This window comes from Rattus rattus, chromosome 1, assembly GCF_011064425.1.
Source record: "Rattus rattus isolate New Zealand chromosome 1, Rrattus_CSIRO_v1, whole genome shotgun sequence".
NCBI lineage: Eukaryota > Metazoa > Chordata > Mammalia > Rodentia > Muridae > Rattus > Rattus rattus.
This window is the reverse complement of record NC_046154.1, coordinates 49,804,136-49,829,430: the sequence shown is the minus strand read 5'-3', so window position 1 is coordinate 49,829,430 and position 25,295 is coordinate 49,804,136. Positions and strand designations below refer to the sequence as shown.

The following is a 25,295-nucleotide window of genomic DNA, read 5'->3' as shown; positions in this document are numbered from 1 at the left end:
ATCAGAAGTCCTCGGTCAGGTCTAACTCTGTGCATGATCTAGAATATCTCATTTAACCCTTTGGGATTTTGATTACGTCAATAGAAACTGAGTGTTGTCTTAGGTGCTTTTCTATTGCTAAGCTACCATAACCAAGGCAACTCATAGCAGGAAGAATTTAATTGGACTTACAGTTTCAGAGAGTTAGAGTCCATGATGGCAGAGCAAAGGCATGGCAGCAGAAACAGCCTAGAGTCACATCTTGATCTGAAAGCAAGTGACAGAGATAACTGAAAATGTCAGGAGTCGTTGGAAACCTCAGAGCCCTCCTCATATCATACCTCCTCCAACAATGCCATATCTCTTAATCTTTCCCAAACAGTTCCACCAACACGATACTAATTATTCAAGCATATGAGCTTAAGGGGGACATCCCTATTCAAACACAGCAAGGACGATGTTAATAACTTACAAGTCAGTCATAAGCATTACGTAACAATGGAGGTAAAAAGCTCTTTGTCACACATTAGCTCTGCATGCAGAGCCCTGGGGTGGGGTTGAGAGGCATGAGCAGCATCACGTGCTAATGTAAGGCTTCCCAAATATGGGCCCTGACCTTTGCATTTCTGCATCAGCCCATCTACCGTAAGTCCAAGTGTGCGATGCAGTCAGTTAAGATTGTTGACTTTTCACAAAAAAGGAAAGTGAATATGGAAGACAGATGGGAAAATGGGCAGAAGAAAGGGAACAGCCCACAAATGAACGATTATCTACTGCAGAACCAAGCAAAAACGTGTTTTCCCAACGTATTCACTCAGCCCATCCCAGTAAATCTATGCGCCTCCATTCCTTCAAGGGTCTGGTATAAACAGGGATAATTAGCCCTAAAGTATCAGGCGGGGTGTCCCATTCACTGTACCTGTGTGGATTGTGGTCCCGAGCTTCCAAAAGAGAGACAAAGATTATCAGAGCAATTTCTAGGGTTTACTGCAAATGTAAAATTCCAACCAATAAATCCGAAAGACTTTTTTACAATATACCCAAGGACTCATTATGGCCAGTGTTCCATGATTTTGCCCAGAGCCATAATGGCTATTCATGCAGGCCTTAGTTTAAATGCCTTGTAGGAAACATTTGAAGACCAGGTTGTTATTTTTCTGCCTTTTATAACAGAAGGACATTGGTTAAAAATGACCCAATATGTCCAAGGAAGTAGAACCACCTGTCTTGTGGACTTTATTGCCCCAAGAATGCACAAATAAGGCAGAAAGTGAAGCCTGTGAGCAAAGCTCTAGAGGAAGTAACAGGGGTACAGACGATAGCGCCGAAGGTGATGCGGGTTAGGGGAAGGATTCACAACTAGGCAGGTAACGTCCCAACCGTGCTGCAAATTACACTTGCAATGTGTGCTTGGCTCTCAGGCATACTAACCCAGCCATGACAGGCTTTTGCAGAACTTCACATGAGTAGGTTCTGTCATTAGTCTCTCACTTTACACACCGGTGCCATGCAGGAGTGGCTGTGATGACGTCTGCACTTTACAGATGAGGGAACTGAGGCCAGAAACTTGGGTCACAGTTGCAAGATAGCTTTGCTGGTGCTACTTGGAGTAGCGACCCACTACCTCTCCCTACCCTCCACAACAGGAAGAGGGATTGTTCCAGACAATCATCTGGCTGTCCTCCTGTTCCCTGCTTCTTTGGCATATCGCCTTCCCCTTCACAGATTGTTCTAGATAATCTTTCCTCAGTGCTTTCAAAACTGTGGCACTGAACTCCCAGAGGGTGGGGTAACAAACCATTAGTGTCCTTATCAGTCAGGCCCGATACATGAAGATATCAAAACAGGCACCTTAGGCCACATGCCTGGCACTAGCACTGTGTATTCTCTTAGCACAACCATGTGAGTGTGGTCTCTTCTCTCCATCCCAGGGAGGTGTGTGAATCGCAGACTCCTCTGCAATGGAGACAATGACTGTGGAGACCAATCAGATGAAGCCAACTGTAGGAGGATTTATAAAAAATGCTCACAGGATATGGAGCAATACTGGGCAATTGGCAATCTGGCCAGCGGGTGAGTTGTCTCAGTCATGCTGAGTTGATAGGAAGCCACAATGGTAAATGGAATTCTGAAGGATGGACAAGGGGTGGAATAGAAAGGCTATAGTGGAAGTGGGTACCTTCATGTGCTCTCTGAGGTCAATTCTATGTTATTCCAGAAGCACATACCATGAACAAACACAGGCCACAGGAGGGTTGACACTATTATTGTTCAAGGGTTGGGGTGAGCCTTATTCTTAACTCTCACCATTTACTGTGTCGGTGTTTTTCTAAGAATAACTTTTGAAGCCTATAGACAACGTAGGTCATAGTTCTGGCTGGTTCTATGTCCCTCGTTCCCAGCATCCACAATATTGAAAAGGGGGGGGGACTTCTGAGCACCACGTGAAGTATTGAGTTCTCAAGATAGGTCCATCCTTCATGTGCGTCCCAGCTTCTGGGTGTGTAAGCATCTTCTGTAAGGTCAAAGGAATAAGGTCAGGAAAGGCCAAACAGGCCCATTCATTCATCTCATTTTCTTTTCACATTCTGTAGCATCTAAGCCTGCAGAAGGATGAGCGAGACCATCCTTTTCTACATGATATGAATCACTGTAAAGAATGCCACTAGAAAGGAATGTGAATGGAATTTACCTCCTCTCTAGATAACTGCCAGTCTTGACCCGTAAAAGTAGTTTATCAGAGAGAGACTCTTCACTTGTATGGAGCTCCTCTCAGGGCCCCTCTCGTAGCTAGTACCCACTTCCCGACAGGAAAACTGAGGCCCTCGACACTTAATTGGGCTCCAGAGATAGCACAGCTGGAAAGAAGCAGAGAGAACATTCAAAGTCAGTAATAGAGTCCAACTAAGCATGGAGGAGAGCTCCTTGCCTGGAAGAAGCTAAGCACACTGGCAGAAGAACAAAGGGCTGGAGACAGGGCTGTGCATGTGTGTTGGGAGTTGTCTGAGATGAAAGAACTGAGCTGCTGGCACTGGAGAAATGGCTCCATGTTCCATGGTTAAGAGCTCTGACTGCTCTTCCAAAAGACCTGGCATCAATTCCCAGCACCCACAAGGTGGTTCGCAACTGTCTGAGGGGATCTGATGCCCTCTTCTGGCCTCTATACACTGTTCCTGGCACGGATGTGGTACACAGATATACATGCAGGCAAAACACCCATTCATATAAAATAAAATAATAAGACACGAGTTTTAAAAAGAGAATGCTGCATTGGTGTGAACCAGTTTCCCATGGTCTTTGCATGCAGAACCAGGAGTTTTGAGTTTCATTCCATGGGATCTGGTCACTTCCAACAGAGAGGACAGAACTCTAAACCCTAAGCTTCCCAGCCTCTCTGTGCCTTTCTTCCAGGATAAATCTGTTCACGAACACTTTTGAGGGCCCAGTTCTCGATCACCGGTATTATGCTGGCGCATGCTCCCCCCACTACATCCTGAACACCAATTTTAGGAAGCCATACAACGTAGAGAGCTACACCCCACAGGTAAGGGACATCTAGGTAAACTGCAGCAGGTAATGAGGGGACCCCTGGCTGGGCACTCTGTAGCCTGTAAGCTGTGCAGCCTTTACACAGCTCTTTCTCTCGGAGCCCTGGTGTCTTCTGGTATCAAGTGGGTGGACCCTAACACAAGGCCTTGTGCTGATGATAGGCTGCGTGCAGCACTGGACTAGGAGCTGTAGTAGCAGTAATGTTAGCATAATACTATCATAGTCATCCCAAAGACAGAGCGTAGGGTTTGGTATCACACCGGTGTACTGGCTTGTCTGCTTGCAGCCCTAAATGCTCAGAACCTCTGTTTTCCTATCTTTATGTTGAAAGTTATAGGCTTCCTCCCTGAAGTGAAACAATCAGTGAAATAATGTGGCTAAGTGACATCACAGTACCTGTGGTGACAGGGAGTCCTCAGCTCATGCTAACTATTGTTCCCAACACTGCCATGCCCTTGCCCCTCAAGCCAGGCATTGATCTAAATATTTAAAGTTATAAAACGATGTGCCCCTGGGGCTGAAGAGGTGGCTTGAGGATTCAGAGTTGCTGCTCTTGCAGACGACCCAGGTTCAGTTCCCAGCTCCCATGTCGGTGGTTCACAGCCATCTCTCTCTCCAGGGCATCTGAAATCCTCTTCTGGCCTCCATGGCCACCTTCATGTACAGGGACACATGTATACATACTCAAGTGTGCACACACAAACACATACACACAAACATACATACACACAAATAAACCTTTAAACTGAATAAAATGTTGCACCCGTGTAAGTCTGTACAATGACTCAAATATACTCCCAGACACACGGACCACAGAGAAGAATGCAGAACATACCGTGTAGGTACATTACCAACCCCCTTGCCTTCAAATGAAAAGACATGTTGCTTCAGGCTAGGCTCCTTTCCACTTTTCCTTCAGGTTCCTCATGTGTGAAGTAAGGAGAGGTTGACTGAGACATCCATGTAGATGGTGGTTTCCACTACCAAAGATATGCAGTTCTGAAAGGTGGACAACTGCATTTCTCCCCATCTCCCTTTCTGGTCAGGTCTGCAACACTTCCTTGCCACCAGGGGGAGGAAATAACCTACCTAGGACTAAACAACCCTTCCATCAAGATGTCCAGTCCATCCCCTCAACTGCTTTCCAAGGAAGCATTACAGGAGACAGATCCCAGCGCTGACATCACGTGCAGCTTTCTCTCTCCTGGGGCAGCATTCACCAAAGGCTCTGACTGGCTCCTGTGTGAGAGGGACAGCTACCATCCCCATTTTATACATGGGAAAACAGAGGCCTAGTTTTGTCCCAAGTCATCCACCCAGAAGAAAGCAGTACCACTGCACCAAAAGCCTACTCAGGCCACGTTTCCACTACTCTCACCCTGTTCTGTGGGATTGTATACAAATTGCCAGTACCCAGATGCTCACAGGAGTGGAGGTAGAGATAACTGGTTACTCCAGGTCCATCAAAGTCCTGTTTCTGGCAGTTCACCTATGCAAGAACAATGAGCACTAATGACTTAGCATGTAACTCTGCTAGGTTCCCTAAGGCAAGTGTGCAAATCAGTCTCCTTCAGTCTTCACTCTCCTGCTGCTGCCTTGCCCGTCTTTAGTATGCCACACTCGTCAGAGCATCTCCTTCTTGGTTTATGACTCCTCGTTCTGATTTGTTCTTCCCATTCTAACTGCCGTGCTGTCCCAGATGACCACCCCACTCTTTTCCTCTCCTGTCTCACGTTAGCAGTGTGTTACAGTCCAGAACAAGAGATGTCCCAGTGCCAGAATGTTCCCTTGCCACACGTCCCCATTTCCCTCCCTCTGACATCTTCTGATCCACCTATACCAGCATTCAGCACTTGCTCAGACCCACCCACTTCACTTCAAGCCTCTGTTCAAGACCAATCCACAGGTCTAGACATTCCCATCCCCGCTCTCCTGACAATTAGAACCCAAGTAAAACCCAGCCTCTGAACATGAGACAAGGTTATTGAATATGTCTGTCTGTCTTGCTGAAGCGGAGTTCCTGAAGGTATACGCTATCCCTGATATTTTTGTGTTTCCAGAGTTACTGGCTCATTTCTGCCACATATTAAGAGCACAGTGACTGTCTGATGATGAGGATGTGAACCAAAACATACTAAAAGCACATTTTTTTCTTTCTATAGACCCAAGGCAAATATGAATTTGCACTTACAGAATATGAATCCTATTTCGACTTTGAACATAATGTGACAGAAAAAACAACCAGCAAGTCTAGTTTCATGTTTGGTTTTAAACTGGATGGCCTGGTTGAGTTTGGAGTGAGAAAAGAAAGCAATGAGGGCAGACATTACATTAGCAGAACCAAACGGTTCGCCCACACTGTAAGTACCTGTTCAATGCTTTTGCTTATTCATTTTAAATGATGTTTTCATTTATTCTTTGAGAGTTTCATAAACACATTCTGATCATATTCATTTCCCTCCCCCAACTCCTCCCAGACCCTCCTACCAACCCCTACCCACCCAACTTCAAGCTCTCTCTTGCTCTTAAACAAATCAGTTTATTGCCTTTAAATGCATGTGCATTCTTTTATGCTCATAGTTGTGTCTGTATTCCACATTCCACCTGGGTCCAAGTAGACAATAAAGTTTTCATAAATCATGTCTTAGTTTTACATTGACTTACCCATGGAGTGGTATTTTCTTGTTTTTTATTTTTGTTTGTTTGTTTTTTGATAAGCCCTTTCCTTTGGTTTTCAATATGCTTAATAAATAGACTTGGCCAAATGAAACTTATCTGGAGGGTTTTCAACCCATTGCAACTTGACCTTTGTTTGAGATCAGTGTCTGGAATGTGACCCAACTCTTCTGGACTTCTTAGGCATCTGGTGGGATTCCCTTTACTACCCCAACCCCTTCTCCTACTTTCTCTCTACCTCTTACCAGTTTCCTATGTGGTTACTAGCCCAGGCTGCTTCGCTTTGTGATGCCCTGACACACAGTGTGACTCCCACTTTGCCCTTCACACACATGTGCTGCCCTAGAGATGTTCCCCAATGCTAGTCTAATCCTTGTGACCATGAGGCAAGCACAAAGCGATGGGAGCAGGAAGCGATTGGGGTGATGTGTTCAAGAAACAGGCGACGGGCAGCTTTAAGACTTTGAGTTCGTCGGTAAAGAAGGTGGATGGTTTTCTACTAGTTAAGTAGAATTTTCAACTCAGGAGTGATGTGACAGGAAATTAAGGAGATATAAAAGAAAAGAGACAAAGTGTACGATGATTTATATGGATAAAAATATAAAAGAAATCTCAAGGGGTTCCAACAGGCCCCCACTACAGGTACAGTTACCAGCAGGAAACAAGTGGTCGCCATTAAGTAGTCTGTAACTGTCTTCCACTTGTTGACTTGTCTTGTGGTCTGGGGATTGTTGGGGACAGATCTGTTTCCTTCCTCTCTAGACAGGATGGCACATAGCAAGCACTCCCCATTGAGCTGTAGGAATGAAGGACAGAGCCAACCACTGGAACTTGCTTTATTAGAAGGGAAAACAGTGGGTACCATCACGGACTGCCTTCTTTCTCCTCTTGCCTCCCTCCTGGCCTTGCCCGCCCAATAGAACAGCCAAGTCTACAGAACTAACGTGTCATCAGGCCTTGGGTCCTAAGACAAATTCTACAAGGTTCTTTTGTGCAATTAAATGTATTATCTGAAAAATCAGATGTCTTTATGGGTCACAGTATGATTATTTGCTTCATGTATGTAAAATATAATGACTAAGTCAGAGTAATTAGCATTTCTGTCTCCTTAAACATTTGTAAGTTTTTGTGTTGGGCATCTTCAACTTGTCTCTTGAAGCTCTTTTAAAAATATATAACAAATTGTCTTGCCTTCATATTCTCAGTCCAGTGGGAGATGTAAGCCTGTAAGCAATAAATCACTGAAAATCATTTATATCAGCTGCAATATAGCATAACGTATATCATAAAGGAAATAGAAGTGATGTATTATACAAGCTTTAAAAAAGAGACTTCCAGGGATTGTATTAACTATGCGAGAGCTAAATAGGGATTTGAAAGGCAGGTAAGCTCATGCCCAGAAGTAAGGGAAGAACTCAGAAGCAGAGGGACGAGTGAGCGTACAACTACGTCGTGCAGGTTAGGGAATCCGTACAGAGTTGGATTAGGACCAATACACTGTGTTGCTGTTGGAAGTGGATGGGCATGGAAAGGAGCACTTCAATGTCAGGGCAGCTGACACCTCTCAGAGCACTGGTAGATAGGATATGAAGGGTATGTCTCCAAAGTAAGAGCGCAGATTACTTCTGAAGGCAACAGTGAGCGAACGCGCCCATGTTCGTTTGGTTTGGTTTTGCCTGAAGGCATATTATTATATGATTATCAGAGGTTTAGGACCTTGACTCTGACTAGGGCACTGAAAACAGGTTAGCGAGGAAAGGGAGAATACAGGGGAAGTTTTATAATAATATGTCAACTTGAATAACAATCAGAGCAGGGCTCCCAGAGAATGCCTTTGTGTATTTGGGAGCTGCAGAACATTGGGATAGGAGCGAGCAGGCTATAGGAAGCTATATATGTCTCAAGGGGATTGAAACCAGGGAAGTTTCTAAAGGCAAAAAATGAGGGGATTGCAAACAAAGATCAACAGCATGGGTGACAGCATTCTGAAGCCAGGCAGTTGCTGGACAAAGGCCCTTGAAGGAGTGTGCTTTTGTGTACGGTTGCTGTGGCTGTCTTCCATGGCAGCTCCTATTGTCAGACAATTGCGAATGAGTGCTCGTTCTTCCTAACTCCCAGGCCTGATGCGTTTTTACTTGCTTACTTTTCGTGAGGGCTGACACAGCCAACTCCATTTTGATTCTGACAACTTTCATAAAGCTGCAGGGAGGAGATAGAAGCTGGAAGATTTGGGGAAGGTGTGAACCAAGTACCCAGTAACTACTTAGGCAGTTGTGGTGGGAGAAAAAGAGATCTGAGCCACTGGACAGGACAGGAATGAAGTGACAGCAAGCCGGGAGGAACAGTACAGGTTTTTAGTGACAGCGCAATCAAGGCTGCATAGCTCTTCAGCTACAGGACTCAGTTAGAATAGACTGTACCCCCATTTCTTCCATCCCTACTTCCTCCCATACAAGGATCCCTCATCTCTAGCTCTCATCTGACAACGCCAGCATCCAGTCTATACTCCAGAGGACACCAGACTCTTGCCTGAAAAGGACCAGAGCAAAAAATTGAGGCTTTACACAATATTGAGGGAAGGACCTCTGTTGCAACTACCCTACTCTGCCACTGACAAAAACCGTAGGCAGTAGGAAAGTGAATGAAAATATGCAAATGTTTGCAAAACGGACAGTAGATGTGTTCTGGAGGCCATGCTTTGCTGACTCCTGCCAACAGTCACCTTCCAAAGTACTTTGGGGCTTGAATGTTTGGGGGTTTGTTTACAAAGGGCCTAGGCAAATAAACGGTTAAGGTTTGTAAGTTAGCAAACTCTGCTCCCACCTGAGTGGCCTCTAGTGGTCACATCTTGTAGTGCAGATTTCTGATTCTCTTTCGCTGTCAGCATTTGCTTCTGTAACAAGATCAGTGCTCATCCGAGCTAAAAAAGGATGCTGGAATATTTATGAGAACTGAAATCTTCCCCCAGATATCCTAAAGGAATCATAAGTGTGATGACTCCAGGCAAAAACAGTGGATGTGAAGTTCATCTTCCCACTCACGGTTGCTAACTGTAAAAGTTTTTTTCCCCCACGTTGCTATTTCATCTAGAAAAGCAAGTTTCTGCACGCGCGCTCTGTCCTTGAAGTGGCGCATTACAAGCTGAAGTCCAGACAGCTCATGCTCCATTACGAATTCCTTCAGAGGGTCAAGAGCCTGCCCCTGGAGTACAGCTATGGGGAATACCGAGATCTCCTTCGTGACTTTGGGACCCATTTCATCACCGAAGCTGTGCTGGGGGGCATCTATGAGTACACGCTTATCATGAACAAAGACGCCATGGAGCGAGGAGGTGCGCTGCCTGACTAGCTCAGGAGGGATGAGTGATAGGGGAGCCTTACACTAATGCGCAGGGGGTGGGTGGGGGGAAATCATGAGCTGTGTTCCCGTTTTCCTCCCACTGACCTGGCTGTGCCTCCACAGAGGCCTTGGCAGAATCATTATCCTCCTTTTGGTTAGACTGTGTCAGTCCTCCCAGCCCAGCTCTCTCTTTGGGTGATCCTCCTCTCCGTGACTAACTGTAGCCAATCAGATCCAAGCTCATGCGCTGAGTCACACATGCGCATCCTGAATCACAGGGTCACCGCGCCTGGTTTCCTCTAGAGTTTTCACATCTCAGAAATGGTTCCACCATCCAGCCAGAGATACAAGCCAAAAGCTGAGACATCAACCTCGATTATTTTTCTTTCTTTTCTATTCGCCAAGTTTCTTCAGATACACCTCAATTTTATATTGTTTCATTTTTTTTTGTATATTTGTGGATGTGTGGATGTGTATTATGGTTGGTTTTATTTTTTATTTTTTCACATGTGTAAGTACATGCATTTGTGGACTCATGTGTACATAACTGCACATGTATGTGGGGGACTGAAGTTGATACCAGGCTTCATCCGCTATGTTCTTCTAACATATTCATCGGAGCAGAGTCTCTCAGTCAATCACAGTGTGCTGATATAGCTAGTCTCCCTAACCAGCTTGCGTGGGGGATTCCCTGTCTCTATCTTCCTGGGCTGTAATTGCACAGAGGGCACCGCGCCCACCTGACCTTCACATGGATTTCCTGGAATCTGAACTCTGTTCTTTATTTTATAGGACAGTTTGCCTGCTGAGCCATCTCCCTTGTCCTTATATTAATTTTTACAGTTAATCATAAGCACTCCACTTGCTCCGATGAATGTGAATGATGGACAAATCTTGATCTGATTTGATCTCGAGGTGATTGATCTGATCCAGTAGGATCAAGGTTATATCCAAACTCTGCCTTTCCGCCATCCCTGGAGGATGCCCAAGGTGCTGGTCAACAGATGACAGTTTCCCTAGTGAGGGGCCACGCTGCTGTGGTCCACAGATTATGTCAATCCCAACACTGCTCTCCCTCTCTTTCCGTCTTGTCTCCAGGCATTGCTAATCTTTTCAACTGCTTTTAACTCCCCATCTTGAGTGTGAATCCTGCTTTCCAATCCACAATTCTGCCTCAGGACTGGGCACTTGTCTGGTTATCTGAACTGGTCTGGATCACATGGTCCTATGGGTAGATAGGACTTGGGTATAATTCCAATGTACTTCCAAGAGGGCTTATAATGTAAATGCATGTGTTTAGGACTCGAGTCTACCAAGATCAAAGGTACCTTCCTCCAAAAGAGTTATTCTGAATGTTCTTTCTGTGGTTTCTAAAACTGCCCCTCTACCAGTGGCCTAGAGAATCACACAATTGAGGGGAAAATAAAATTGATGCTACTCTTAGAAGTTTTCCAGAGCACTGCTAAAGAAAGAGAAAAAATTCCCTACATATCATACTGTTAGCAAATTTGCATGATCACAGGGACATTTTTTCTTGTAATACCCATTATTTCAATGAGATTTGTGTTTCAAGGCTTTGGAATATTCTTTGAGAAGTTAGGATCTACAGTAATAATGCTAGGAAGTCTAATAGTTAATGATCCTCTTTTTCCTCAGCCAGTCTTTTTTTTTTTTAAATTAACTTGAGTATTTCTTATTTACATTTCGAGTGTTATTCCTTTCCGGTTTCGGGAAACATCCCCTAATCCCTCCCCTCCCTTCTTATGGGTGTTCCCCCCCCCAACAATCACGTTCACTGGGGGTTCAGTCTTAGCAGGACCAAGGGCTTCCCCTTCCACTGGTGATCTTACTAGAATATTCATTGCTACCTATGAGGTCAGAGTCCAGGGTCAGTCCATGCATAGTCTTTGGGTAGTGGCTTAGTCCCTGGAAGCTCTGGTTGCTTGGCATTGTTGTTCATAAGGGGTCTCAAGCTCCTTCAAGCTCTTCGAGTTCTTTCTCTGATTCCTACAACGGGGGTCCCATTCTCAGTTCAGTGGTTTGCTGCTGGCATTCGCCTCTGTATTTGCTGTATTCTGGCTGTGTCTCTCAGGAGCGATCTACATCCGGCTCCTGTCGGCCTGCACTTCTTTGCTTCATCCATCTTGTCTAATTGGATGACTGTATATGTATGGGCCTCAGCCAGTCTTAAATCAAGATTCAGTTGCTTTTTGGTCATGATAGTCTACCATGGGTTACAGCAAAAGTAACCCTAAGAGAATACCGGATAAAGAGTCCGGCTTTTAGAGGACAGCTCTGAACATGTGACCTATTTGAAAAATGCAAATGTCCTCATAGGCTTGGGGAAGGAGGTGGCAACTGGAACTTGCAAGTGATCTTCACAGGGCCTCTGTAATCCCCACTATACGTCTTGTCTTCAGATTGATGACACGTTCATTTGAACCTCTGACGCCAGGAAGGTTTAAAGTTAAGGTCAATCATAGGAAAGGGGAGCGGATGAATTACCTAGTAGGTCATCTTTCCTTCTTTCTTCAGATTACACTCTGGACCACGTTTCAGCCTGTGCCGGAGTTGGTTTCCAGATTGGTGCTAACGTCTATAAAGTCTACCTCAAATTGGGTGTGTCCGAAAAGAAATGCAGTGACATTCTGAATGAAATCAAAGGTGAGACAGCGTCACATGACTTCTGCACTTTCAGTTGCTCTCTCCCCAGCGCCATTGGTCCTAGGCTTTAAGTGTGGGATGTTTCAAGACATTTCAATGAACATAATAATGTACCCAATAACACCCACCTCCTCCCTACTAGCATAATCAATACATAAAAATGAATGAGGTTGAATTCCTGTTTTTGCAATGACCACATAGAGTAAATAAAAGGCAAAAAAGGGCCAATATGCAGCCTGAAACCTTTGGACAGAGTTTCCAGAGCTGTGAATTACAACCCAAGTACTACAGCAACATAGTGCAAATAGTTTCACTTTGCTCCAAGGGATGAGAGTTGGCCTGGCTGGATATAGAATGGTAGGGACCAAGGCAAGATAGCAGAACCTGGGCCTTACCTGAGATAGAGCATGCCAAAGAGATTAGAAAGTGTGGCACACCACCAGCCACATAGCAGAGGAAACATGGCAGAAGATATCCTTGAGTTGAGGATTAAAGCCGTCTTAGCGTAGAGTCAGGGTCTGGGAGCAAAGGCCTGTATGGAGTCTAGGGAGATAGGAGTCTAGCATATGTCGAATAGGAATGAGGCCGGATGTCAGTGTTTTGACCCCAGCTTTTCTGCTCCCTCCCAGTTCCTGCCATGTGAAGTATCCCACAGTAGAAACAACATCCAGTAAATCACAAACACTGGAATTAGCTGCCAGCCTAGAGCAGACGCACTCGAGATTGAGTTGTTTATAGTTATGATTATTCGATCATTGTGGTGGAGATGGATATATAAAACATGTTCTTTTAAGATGGCTTGTAGCTTAATCCTTATCTAGGTCCCTGAACGAGACATTGCCAGAACCCACAAAGCCCCACTAATTACAATGCCTCCCTCCCTGTCTGCCCAGCTGTTTACTGATCTACTCCCTGTCACCTGTCATCTATTTGCCAGCTGTGTGTCTATTTCCTCATGTCTTTCTGTGTAACTATCATCTATGTACAAGTCTCTTTGTCTGTGTATCTTTATCACTCTATCTCCTGTACACTAATTCAGTAACAGGCATTTGGATATGCTCATCACCAATCTTCCTTCCGTGTTCTCCTCATTTGTGTTATGCACAATTGGAGTTTCCAGTTGCCCCAGGCCCTATCACTTCCCTGTGGTCAGGAACATGTCTCGTTCTCCTTTGTCTCCCAGACACGCTCACTACAAATTTACAAGTCTCGCTGTCTCAATTGTTTAGCTGCAGTCAATGCCAAGGCATAAAAATAGATCCCTCTGATTCTATGCTACTCTTCCTGCCCATTCCAGACAGAAATAAGAGGAGCACCATGGTAGAAGACTTGGTCGTTCTTGTGCGAGGAGGGACAAGTGAGTACATCACCTCCTTGGCATACAAGGATCTGCCAACAGCAGAGCTGATGAAGGAATGGGGTGATGCTGTGCAGTACAACCCAGCCATCATCAAGCTCAAGGTACATGCAGCCACCATAGCCACTCCACCTCTGTGTGGAGCATGGACTCGGAGAGTCTGCAATGAGCTGTGTGAATGTGTAGCTCATTAAGGCATGGGCCCCGTGCTTGAGTTACTTGCATTAGAGTAGAGAATAGATGTGGGGTGAATAGGTTAGAATACAGCACTCCACGCCACCTAAAGATCCCAAGTTCCTCACTTGGTCTCCAAGCTACTGAGGGGACCATCTGCCATGCTATAAGAAATCAGGGGGACACAAAGACATGCCTAGGTGAAAGAGGCACTTAGGGAAGTGCAAAATGTGATGATAATAACTTGCGTTCCGTAGAGCACCTACTGAGTTCACAGCATCTGCTGGGGCCTCGGGCATGCTATCTAGAGTGCTGCTTTCAGTGGTCTGACAGTTTAACCCGCTCCACTTCTTTTGTGACAAGTCAAGGGTCAGGAAGGTCATGCCCATCAGTGACTGTTCAAGAATCTGTTAGGTCTAGAAAAGAAAGTGACCTTCTTCCTCCCCCCTTATGGGCTTGGTGAAGAGGAAAATAATGATTCTAACCACCTGACTCCCACACAAGAATCTTGCAGCTGTAAAAACACTAAACAGATGCTTGTTAAAACAGGACTGTCACACACATCAGCCATGGTAGATCGTTGCCTGTGGGGACGTCTGCACTGTACCCGTAGCATGCCTTACATCACTCCCTTCTTGCTGCTGTATGGACTGTCATTGCTGGACCGATGTCCACCCCCTGAGAGTTCTCTTTGCAGTCAAGGAGGGGAAAATGGGAGACTGGACCTTGATGAGAGACTCTGCAATCCCGGCGACCCTGACGATATTCCAACAGGACCTGTATTTGTGCATCAGATCCATAGTTTCACAGAACAAGAAGGCTGCCATTCAATTCTTGCCTCTGTATTTAGTCACTGGTGACATACAGAGCATAGGTAGCGACAATCACAATAGGTATACAGCCAGCCACGGGTTGCAGGCAGCTCCAGAGAAATGCAAGCTTGATTGATACCACGGTGACACCAGATGGCATCACAGCCAGGTGTGAGAGAGAGAGCAGGGACTTCAGAGGAAAATAGGTATCTGAATTTTAGCTCTGTACTGTGGTATCCTATCTGCTATCTGTTAAAACTCAAACCGAGAAAGGATGGCTTGGTTACCCAGTGAGGAAAAATGTGACTGTCTGGGCTAGGGATTGTCACACGAGGTCAAACTAGTGATGTCAAGTGGGGCGTGATAGAGGAGAGTATTTTGAGGAGCACAGCAGGAGAGAGGCAGAAGTGTGCAGAAGACCTCTGTGCACCTCTGCACATCTGTCACCTGCACTGAAAACACATGTTCATCCATCCTCCACTTCACGGCCTCTCTCTGGTCTCAGAAACTGCCGGCTGCTCCACATTACCTCAGAACAAGGCCTCTCTACAGACACAGCTTTCCAGGAGGCTGGAGTGATGCCTGATTTTCAGGAGAGGAAAGCCCAGTGGGTAAACAATTTCTGTGCCACTGCTGAGTATAATAATGTGTCCTTTGAGAAGAGCTGAGATGAGATTTCTGCAGATGCAAGGTGTGCAAGCAAGATCCAGCTCGTGCTATTTCCAGGTAAGCGCAGACAGGATGAGGTGGCACCTTGTTAAAAGAAGAGTTAGAGATGACAATGGATAAATAAAGAGATTTGTTTTAACACAAAAGATGGGAATTGTGTTCAAGCTGCAGAAAATGAGCACATGCCTATAAAACAGAAAAATGGAAGTAAATCCGAGAATGCATTTGCTTTGTGACAACAATAAAATTCAAGAAAACGAGGAATTTATGAAATAAAAATAGAAGCTGAGCTGTTTAGACACTAATCAGATGAAAGGAAAGTCGCTGGATGTGGGAAGCCGAGAGCTCGGTGGCAGAATTAAAACGCACATTGGAAACTATAAAGAACAGAATTGACACTGCAGAAAATCGACTCAGTGAGGTAGAAGGTACTATAAAAATGCTCTTATAATATGGAAACAAAAGACGAAGAGATTAAAACACCAACGGGAAAGAAACGTGATAGATAGGGTGCAGAAGTAGAAATCTAAGACATGGAGATTCCTTCCGAGCCAAGGATGAGATTAAGTGTGCCGTACATTCATCAGGTAAGTCATTCAGAACCCGCCCTGCGCTCACAGTGCAGGATGAATGCGGTGTTGAAACCTAAGCAGAAACAAAACAAAAAAGGCTGAAAACAAAACAAAACAATATTGCAACACACCCTGCTGACATGTTTTCCTTTTAGGAACAAATGTATCCCCCAGGAGTAAAAATCAAACACCGAAGTCATTCCGGCATGCAGTGTACCAACGACCTTAGGTCTTTAAAGGAAAAAGCTCACGGCCTGGAGAAATGTTCCTCAGTGGGTGAACTCCTGAGGCATTTTGAGACAAAACAAAAAGGGTTGTCAGATTTAGCAGATGAAAACAGAGCTTCCAGCTTTGAAATTCAGATAAGGAAAGGGTAATTCTCTTGGTTTAAAGCACCTCCTGTGTATTGCACGTGAACTACTGGCTCTTTAATTGCTCCTTATCTGACACTTGGATGTAACTGGGTGTCCTGTATTTAAATGGTAATCCTAGTCACTGGTCTGTCGTCTGCAGTGTTTCTGCATGGGTCAAGGTAGCTAGATGGTACACTGGGACTGAAGCTGATGAAGAAGACACCGTATGGCCTAGGGTAGAAAGAGAAAATATGGATGGTGCTCACAGAAGGTCAGAGTAGCCAAGAAACTGCAGAGAAATAACCAAACCTTAGCATCTTAGTGCAATGTGAGTCAGTTTTCCAATTACACATGTCCAAGGAGGATTGGGAAGAGCGCTCTACCCAACATGGTCATTCTGACATTCAGAGAACTGCTGATAATGGCTCTGAAGATGGCTGAAAGAATTAAGTTACTTCATTCACTCCACACTCCTGCTCACCTGTCAGTAGTTGGAGCAATATACATGGAAAGCCTGAGGCCCTGCAGCCCTACTATGCACAAATCTACCTTTGAACACTGTAGCCCTACCATATGAAGACCTGCCTCTGGAGACCTGTGGCCCTACCATCTGCAAACTTTCCTCTAAAGAGATGTATCCCTACCCTGTGCAAGCCTGCTTTTGAGAAGCTAGAGTTCTACCACATGTTGCTCTGCAGAGCTGCAGCCCTACTGTGTGTGACCCAGCTTTGGAGTGTCTGCTGTCCTAGCACATGTAAGCCTGCCTTTGAGAGGCTGTGTCTAAAAGGAGGATTTAAGTCTTTGGATCTTCTCAAAGCAAGAGAAGCTATAAAACGTGATGCGTTAGCACTGTTCTAGTAAAACCCTAATCGCTATGGATTTAGAAGATGGTTCAGTAGTAAATTTCTCATGAAGACCAGAGTTCAAATCCCTTGGATCCTTATTTTTAAAAAGCCACGTGTGGTGGGCTGCATTTGTAATCCCAGTGCTGAGAAGGCAGAGACAGGAAGACAACTGGAGCTCACTGGCCTGCCAGCCTGGCCTAATCAGTGAGTTCCAGGCTGCTGAGAGACTGCCTCAAAACAATACAAGGAGCATGGGTGCTAAACATCACCCAAGATTGAGATTTGACCTCTATGTGTACCAACATGAGCACACGCACACACACACACACACACACACACACACACACACACACACACACACACACACACACACACACCAGAAAAACAAATATTAGTCAGTCAACATAGCAGAGAGGCAGATAGTTCACTAGTGATGATGATGGTGATGATGATGATGGTGATGGTGATGATGATATACCACAAATAAACCCCTTATCACGTGGGAAATGACACAATTCGTAAGACAGATACAATCTCTAAGGAAATGGACACCTGTCAGTTGTCAGGTTTCCAAACTTTTAACCTCTCTACTAATAAAAACAACATCATAATGGTGTTATTTTCACCTATCAAATTGACAGTGATTTAAAATCTGTAATACTCAAAGCATTGTGAGTGCTGAGAGAGACCTGATGTGAGGTAAGACGGCAGTGAGATTTGACTCTAGTCTAGGGAGTTATTTTAAATTCAGTATCTCCATACTGTTAAACATGTTGAGATCTATTGATCTGGTTTTAATTTTTGTAAATAAATATGTATGGAGACAAATTGGGTTGGACACTTGTAGTGGCAAAAGCCAAAAGGGTAAAGGAATCAACCGGAGGCTAAAAGGGTGACCAGCTGCATAAATAACCAGCCTATCCTTGTGTGCTGAAGCTGTGGAAAGTCGTCTTATAGCCACAGGCTGAGCCACACAGGGAGAGCCTCACATTATGATAGGTGAAAAAGTGAGATATAAAATTACATTTATACACCAATATGACTGTCCATAAGTCTAAAAATATATGCAAATTAATGGGCAACAAAGCACACTATTAACAATCAAAGGCCACCCTGGGTGGAGGTGACACCGTTGCCAGATTACTTAGTTTTTCTACACCCCAGACTTTCCAGCTGTAGCAGGAGAAAATGGAGAAACACCCCGTTCTCAAACTGCTGCGAAGAGTTGGGAAGGGGTGTGTATGCAGCGTGTACTTCATCTCCGAGCGGTGACTATCTCTGCTGACAATCATCTGACACAGTTAGGATCAACGGGGTGCGCGGCAGAGATTTGCCTGGAGCGTAATAGATATTCTCCAGCGTCCCCTAAAAAATGCTGTGATAAGAAAAAAAAATTTTCCCAAGGGCAAGTGTGTTAAAGAAGACCCAGTGACCATTATAGTCAAGAACGAGTATCTAAGAGCGGTAGAAGGAATGAAGGGAAAGAAGAGAAATGGGGGAAGGAGAAGCAAGAGGGGAGAACAGACAATGAGCAAATACTGGGCACAGCCAAGTTAACATAAATGTAAGGGGCTGCCCTGAAGCCATGGGGTTTCTGCTTCACCTAAGAAAACCATCATAGCCTGCAATCTCTGGAGAACACGGGCTGAGGCTAGTGATGGGAACTCCTGAGACGCGCGAATCAGTAATCATCCTAAACTAGGAGGGGAAACAGGTTTTGGACTCCAAGCCTGATTGTATGAGGATTATCATCTTGGAGTTCTTGTTTGTTTGTTTTTGTTTGTTTGTGCTTTAATGAGTCATGTGACCACCTGGGGCTTTTCCTCACCTGACAATTGCACTAATCATCACCATGTTGTAAGAACAGAAAAGTTCATCAGCTTTCGAGGTGCAGTGTATGTAGGGAGTTTATTCAGACTTGGCTGCCAGCTAGCGCTGTGTCTTGGTAGGAAAATGCCATGATGGTTAAAGTAGGCCTTTCAAGGAGCTCAGAGCAAAAGCCAAAAGCTGACTGTTGAGAACCTTGTCAGTGGTGTAAACCAAGCTCCCCTCTCTTTACCCTCCCCCATGTGGGACCAGCAGGCCGGTCTCTCTGAAAACAGCCTCTGGATCAATTCATTGACCACAGACCGGTGAGACAATGGGACCTCCAAGGGGCCTTGCTTTGCCCACTGGAGCGAAGGTCAGCATCAGATGCATTAAGAAATGGAAGCAATTTTCTTCCCACTGGAGGCTTCTATTAGGCATGATTGCCTGCATTTAGACAGACCCTAAACTCTCCAGGGCTGAATTAGGACAGGATCACAAACAAAATCTGGAGAGGAACCAGGCCCTGGAGCTGCATCCCTAAGAGGAACAGAACACAGCAAAACAGCAGGCAGGCCCTGGTTCCTCTCACGCACAGAGGGCATGGCCACTGATGCGCATGTGCAGAGTGACCGGCACCTCTGGTGTCTGCTTGTACTTTTCTAACCCCTGTGGGTTGGTCCGTCTCCCATGCCCACCGCCTCTGACCCTCTTCAGTCAGCCATCCTCTCTTTACCCTTCATTCTGAGGCTGTGCCCAAAGACAGAGTGAGCAGCTCCAAGCTTCCCTCCCTGTCAGCTTACTATGAAAGCAGAGAAGAAAAAGGGAGACTTTGTGTGAAAAAGTTTAAGGATTATAAAGGACCATTTGGAACGGAGAACGTTTTTCAAATGAATAGCGCAGAGGTCTCTGAGGGAAGGGACTGTAGCCTTGGGGTAAGGCTCAGGGAGTGAGCTTTTGGATAACAGGAGTGACTCCCATAAAAGTGGAAGTGATGCAGGGACAACAATCCTAAAGGAAGCCAAAGAGCTGCCGAATGATCACCTGCCAGGCACATGAGGCAGGTGAGCCTCCTCCTTCCCCAGCATTCCGTCCTCCCTCCCCTCCCCACACCTACACCTCTCTGCTGGTTTGGTTGTTACTTTGAACCATGTGGTGCAGAAACCATACACCTTGACCTATTGTGGGGTTGGGTTTGGATAAACCTATCATAAATTGAATATGTCAAGGCAGAAATAAATGCATTCAACCCACCTAACCTGTGGAACGGGACACTGGCTGCAGTACAGTACTCTTGACAGACTAGCCTGGGAAGTACACAATACACTTCAACTAAAGAGGAATCGCTTTATTGCCTTCCTACGGTCGAGAGATCTCAAGTCTAACCTCAAGTCAGAGACTATCTGTAAGCCTCTAGTTTGCACTAGTGTCTGCCTCTGGCTTTGGAAGTCCCAAGGTATGGATTCTCACATTACAGTTATTTTAGATCCGTGTCTAGCGCTTAGTTGGTATTCCTCGTTAATTGATTTGAGCTTGAACAGATAAATTTCTATCTCCCAAGGTGGGGGAGGCAGAGAGGATGGCATCTAGGTGCATGCTGTAGCTTTTGTCCTGTTGTGGGGGTTCCCTCCTGCATTCTCCATGCACTGCCCTCTCTGACCGTCCTTCCCCTGTAGCTTTGCTTTGGCCTCTAGGTGATGTGCGTTTTATCTCTCATGTCCCAGGCTGAGCCCCTGTATGAACTTGTGACAGCCACAGACTTTGCGTACTCCAGCACAGTGAAACAGAACATGAAGAAGGCCCTAGAAGAATTCCAGAAGGAGGTCAGCTCCTGCCGCTGTGCTCCGTGCAGGAACAATGGAGTCCCCATCCTGAAAGGTACCACCTTTTAGAGCCCTGGGGTTTCTTTGTGGAAGGCATCGTCTTCAAGGATGCTGACTCTGGGCCAACTCTTTGTCCACTTTTACTTCCCAAGAAGTCAGAAAGTTGGAGGCACGGGATTCTGCTCTGGTTGTCCAGCCTCAGGGGGCTTCATGGGTTATAGTAGCATATAGTTAGCTAAAGCTTGGAGCTGCGACCATGATGGCCACTTCACAGGAAGTGGGGTCAGCTCAGCAGCTCAGAGTTTGGGTCTAGGATTACTATAGTGTTTCTTGCAAAGCAAGAAATTTAGAACTTAGCAGCTGGTGTCTACTATTATCCCATGTCTGGCATGGGATAATGCAGTCAGATTAGGACATTCACAGAGTCTGTCCCGAAGAGACATTCTTCATGATCAGATGAGATACTGCAAGGGGGGCAGATTACCGATCAGTGTAAAGAAGCATTTCCAAAGGTTTAGAACTTGCCAAAGGTAGGTGGGGCAAGACTCACAGAGTGGGGACCTCCCTAGAGGAACTTAAGCAGAGACTAGACTATTACTTGTGGTGAGAGATGGCTGGCCTCAGGGACTGCTAATGCAGCATCTGATCCTGAACGAATATAATTGTGAGTCAAAGATCAACTATGGGGCAATTTTCTCAGTGGCACCATATAATCCCCATAATGGCAATGAACACCCCTTCATGACAGCCCTTCCTGCCCAGGAAAGGAGCAGGTCTTGCCACTGCACCTGCACATTACATAATGTCCACTTGCTGTTTCATTCCCATGTCTACCTGATGGAAATGGAGGTGCATGGGGGTTGAGCTCTTGGGTCCTGGTTTTATGGGGTGAGATCACTCTCTCTGCCTGTTTTCCTCAGAATCCCGCTGTGAGTGCATCTGTCCTGCTGGCTTCCAAGGTGTAGCCTGTGAGGTCACCAATCGGAAAGGTAATGAGTCTTCCAGAGTTGGTTGGGTAAATTCACTCCGGGAAAATGTCTGAAAAGAACAGGAGCAAGGTGAGGTGTGGACTGGGAGGCTGACACTGTGGTGCTCAGGATCCTGCCAAATCCTAGTGCTATTTTTTACTTTTGAGAATGCACTGTGGTGTAGGGGGGCTGCTAATGTGTGACATTCCCAAGCCCATCTTAGATTGTGGTGGAAAGCTTATGTCCTTTCTGTATTATCCAACCCAATTCCAGGGTGAGTGTGTGTGTGTGTGTGTGTGTGTGTGTGTGTGTGTGTGTGTGTGTGTGTGTTGTGTGTTTGTGTGTGTGTGTATATGTGTGTGTGTGTGTGTGTGTGTGTGTGTATGTGTGTGTGTGTGTGTGTGTGCACACGCCAAGATATGAATCTATGTAGAAATTCTATAACTCTCCCTACCCCTCAATGGAGTTAGTCAGTTCTTATTGAAGATGCTCATAAGATTTTGAAAATATGTACAATAATGCCTTTCACATTGTTTTTCCTCCCCTTCATTCTGTAAGTAATGCCATATCCCATTGACTTTGGCACCTTCATGACTCAGGTGCGGTTGTCTCTCAGTGATAAATGATAGATAGATAGATAGATAGATAGATAGATAGATAGATAGATAGATAGATATAGATAGATACATAGATAGATACATAGATAGATACATAGATAGATACATAGATAGATACATAGATACATAGATACATAGATATGTAGATGATAGATGATAGACATCTAACAAATGAAAAGGCTAGTAAAACTTCCCTTCCCACTCTCGAATTCTTCACCTACTTTGTTGTGTAAGAATTGTCAAACTCACATTCCTCTCTCATTTTTATTCCTTAAATGTACTTAACAGATCTGATAAAGCATTAGGCATTCTCACCTCACCGGTCACTGGGCTGCTTGGCTTGGTTCTTGAACTCAGCTTGAATTCAGATCTCATCACTGTCATTTAATAACTCTGACTTGAGCAAGACCCTTGACCTCTCTCCTCTGTGAGATGGACATGATCCTGTTACTACCTGACACACCTGAGTTTATAATGAGGCATTTCAATCATTTAAAATAATGGCTGATACACTGGGAAAACCAAATAAGTACTAATTGCTTTTGCTTTGGGTTTATTATTTATATTTTGTACATAGAAAATAATTTATTCTTTACAACAACCCCATGAAGACAATACTGGCGATACCCCCATTATATAGATGAAGAAGTGGAAGGTCAGTGGGTCACCATTCACAGTGAAAGCAGGAAGCCAGGTTCAGGTTAGCAGACATGGCTGACTGCGCAGCCTTTAAGCATGTCCTTCTAGGTCACAGTTATCTTTGTTATCTCCTCTTTTACCTCACCCAGGTCTTGGAGAGTGAGCTGCTCAGAGTGTAGGATTACAAGACCACAGGATTTCCACAGTGTTTCTTTTTGGAGGAGACCTTGGAAACTGTCCACTTTAGCTCTTTTGTTTTACACATATTTATCACGAGGAAACAAATTGTTATTCAGTAGCCACATCTATGACCAAAGCCAATTCTTAGTAGACAACAAGCATCAAGAAATAGTCAGTGATATTCACCTAATTTAAAATATACCACTCTCACATTAGATAACGTAGCTCTCATGCATGAGAAACTATCCAGTATCTTTTGTGTCTAATCTGAAAACCATCCATTCACCCACCCCCCTCCTACACACTCATCTACCCTTCCATCCATCTGTCCATGCCTCTGTCCACCTACCTACCAATTCACCATCCACCAATCCATCTATCCACCAACATGTTTACCCATCCATCCATCCATCCACCCACCCACTCACCCACCTAGTCATATATCCATTTATTCATTTATCCACCCACCCATCCACCCTCTCCCCATTCATACATGCATCTATGCGCCCACTCACCTACCCATCCATCCACCCACCCATTCATCCTGCTGCCAACCATTGCTTATTTGCAGGAGACCTTCTGTACGCCAGCCTAGGTGTTACAATTCAATGTAAGCAAATCAGGTACGGTCCCTGCCATCACAAATACTGTGATGTAACAAGACTAATGCTGTGTGAATTATCCCATAAGCACAATTAAATTTTTTATGCGACAACTGCTACAAATTCTCTGAAAGTTTAAAAATACAGGGAAGAGGTAAGGATCCCAGGCTTCTATGAAGAAATTCAAGATTACCAAGCTCTAAAGGGTTAATAGGATTGATGATATCAATTGGAAAGGGAGGAATAATTGTAGAATGTGAAAATATTCTGCGATAGGAGAGAATGAAGAAAAGAATGGCCAGAGGAAAAGACCGTTCTTTAAAAGGGAGATATCAGAAATCCAGATTCCAAGAGCCTGTTGGCTTATTCACCCAATCCTACCCCACCCCTAGGAGAAGAGAGTGTAAAGACCAATTGACATTCGCCGTCCATCTCTCTTACAGATATCCCCATAGATGGGAAGTGGAGTTGCTGGTCTGACTGGTCTCCATGCTCTGGAGGACGCAAAACAAGACAAAGGCAGTGCAACAACCCGGCACCTCAGAGGGGAGGCAGCCCCTGCTCAGGTCCTGCTTCAGAAACACTCAACTGTTAAAGGGGAACACAGCCGGCAGGTGACCCAGCAGGGGCTCTAACCCTCTCACACTTAGCCAGGCTTTAGCACTTAGCCAGCTCCCACCCAGGGCTGCCACAACAAAAGGCAATGCCACTCTGCCCTTTAAAGGCTTTAGTTTCTTCAGTGCATGTTAATTCCAGTAAACAGTGGGCGGAGCAAAACCCTAAGTCTTCGCATGGTGAAAATCCCTTTGCTCACTGCACTTTTGTTACCGTCCCATGGTCCGGGAGCCAGAAACTTTCTTGGTCATCATGGGTCACCATGTAGTGACAAAGGTGCATAGTATGCACCTTTATGAAGCAGTAAATTGATAAGAAGCTGTTCATCCCTTGGTAAGCACAGAGTCTTCTTCAGTAATAAAGACAGCCAATCTCTATAAAAATGATCTCTGTGTGCCACCAATCCATCCCCATGACAACCTTGCAAGACAAATATCTGGGAAACAGGCTTGGGGGATATAATGACTTGTTCCAGGTCATACAATTAGGAAATGCCAGAATTGTGCAGCCAACAAGGCTCTGGATTCTATAAGGCTCGTCTCTTTTTCTGAATGAGCATGCAGTTAGCAAAGAACTGTTCATGGAATAAAATGCAACAGAAAGCCGCGTGTGTTTGTGTGAGGGGGTGGGTGGGCAGGTATGTACACATGTGTGCACAGGCGTGTGCTCTTGTGCATTTCACGTTACTGATCAGCCTCTTCCAGCTGCCTAGTCAGGGGAGTGGCCTTGGGTCCCTTAGCTTCTCTGATGCTAAGTAGAGGTAGCAAAGGGTATGGGAACAGAAGTCAAGGAACCAACCTGGATGGTAATGAGTAGCAGAACATGATTGGGAGCCAAGGAAACCGATCACCCCAGGAGAAAAGATCTACAATGGAAAGAGAAGACCCTTGGCTGGAAAACAGGTCAAAGGGCTCTTGGCTGTGTGGTAGTGTGCACTGCTGTCCCACACTGCCTCCTCTGAGGGATTGTCTCATTCCACTTAGCTCACTGGGCTTTTGTGCAAACACTATTTGCAGGGATGAGAACTTGAAGAGGTCAACTGGTTGGCTACTGATG

The 25,295-nt window shown here is 45.2% G+C and overlaps 1 protein-coding gene across 2 annotated transcripts in view; it reads left to right on the top strand.

The window, feature by feature from the left end:
• C8b (complement C8 beta chain) overlaps positions 1–24,844 on the top strand; it is a 37,470-nt gene extending 12,626 nt beyond the window's left edge. The window contains exons 4-12 of one of the 2 annotated variants that reach the window (XM_032889234.1): positions 1,911–2,052; positions 3,391–3,523; positions 5,691–5,888; positions 9,295–9,535; positions 12,079–12,207; positions 13,505–13,668; positions 20,520–20,673; positions 21,539–21,607; positions 24,068–24,844. In XM_032889234.1, coding sequence (XP_032745125.1) covers positions 1,911–2,052; positions 3,391–3,523; positions 5,691–5,888; positions 9,295–9,535; positions 12,079–12,207; positions 13,505–13,668; positions 20,520–20,673; positions 21,539–21,607; positions 24,068–24,219 — 1,382 coding nt within the window. In that variant the 3' untranslated portion in view covers positions 24,220–24,844. The remainder of the gene's footprint in view (positions 1–1,910; positions 2,053–3,390; positions 3,524–5,690; positions 5,889–9,294; positions 9,536–12,078; positions 12,208–13,504; positions 13,669–20,519; positions 20,674–21,538; positions 21,608–24,067) is intronic. The other variant, XM_032889240.1, reaches the window with a different exon arrangement.
• The last annotated feature ends 451 nt before the right edge of the window (positions 24,845–25,295 follow it).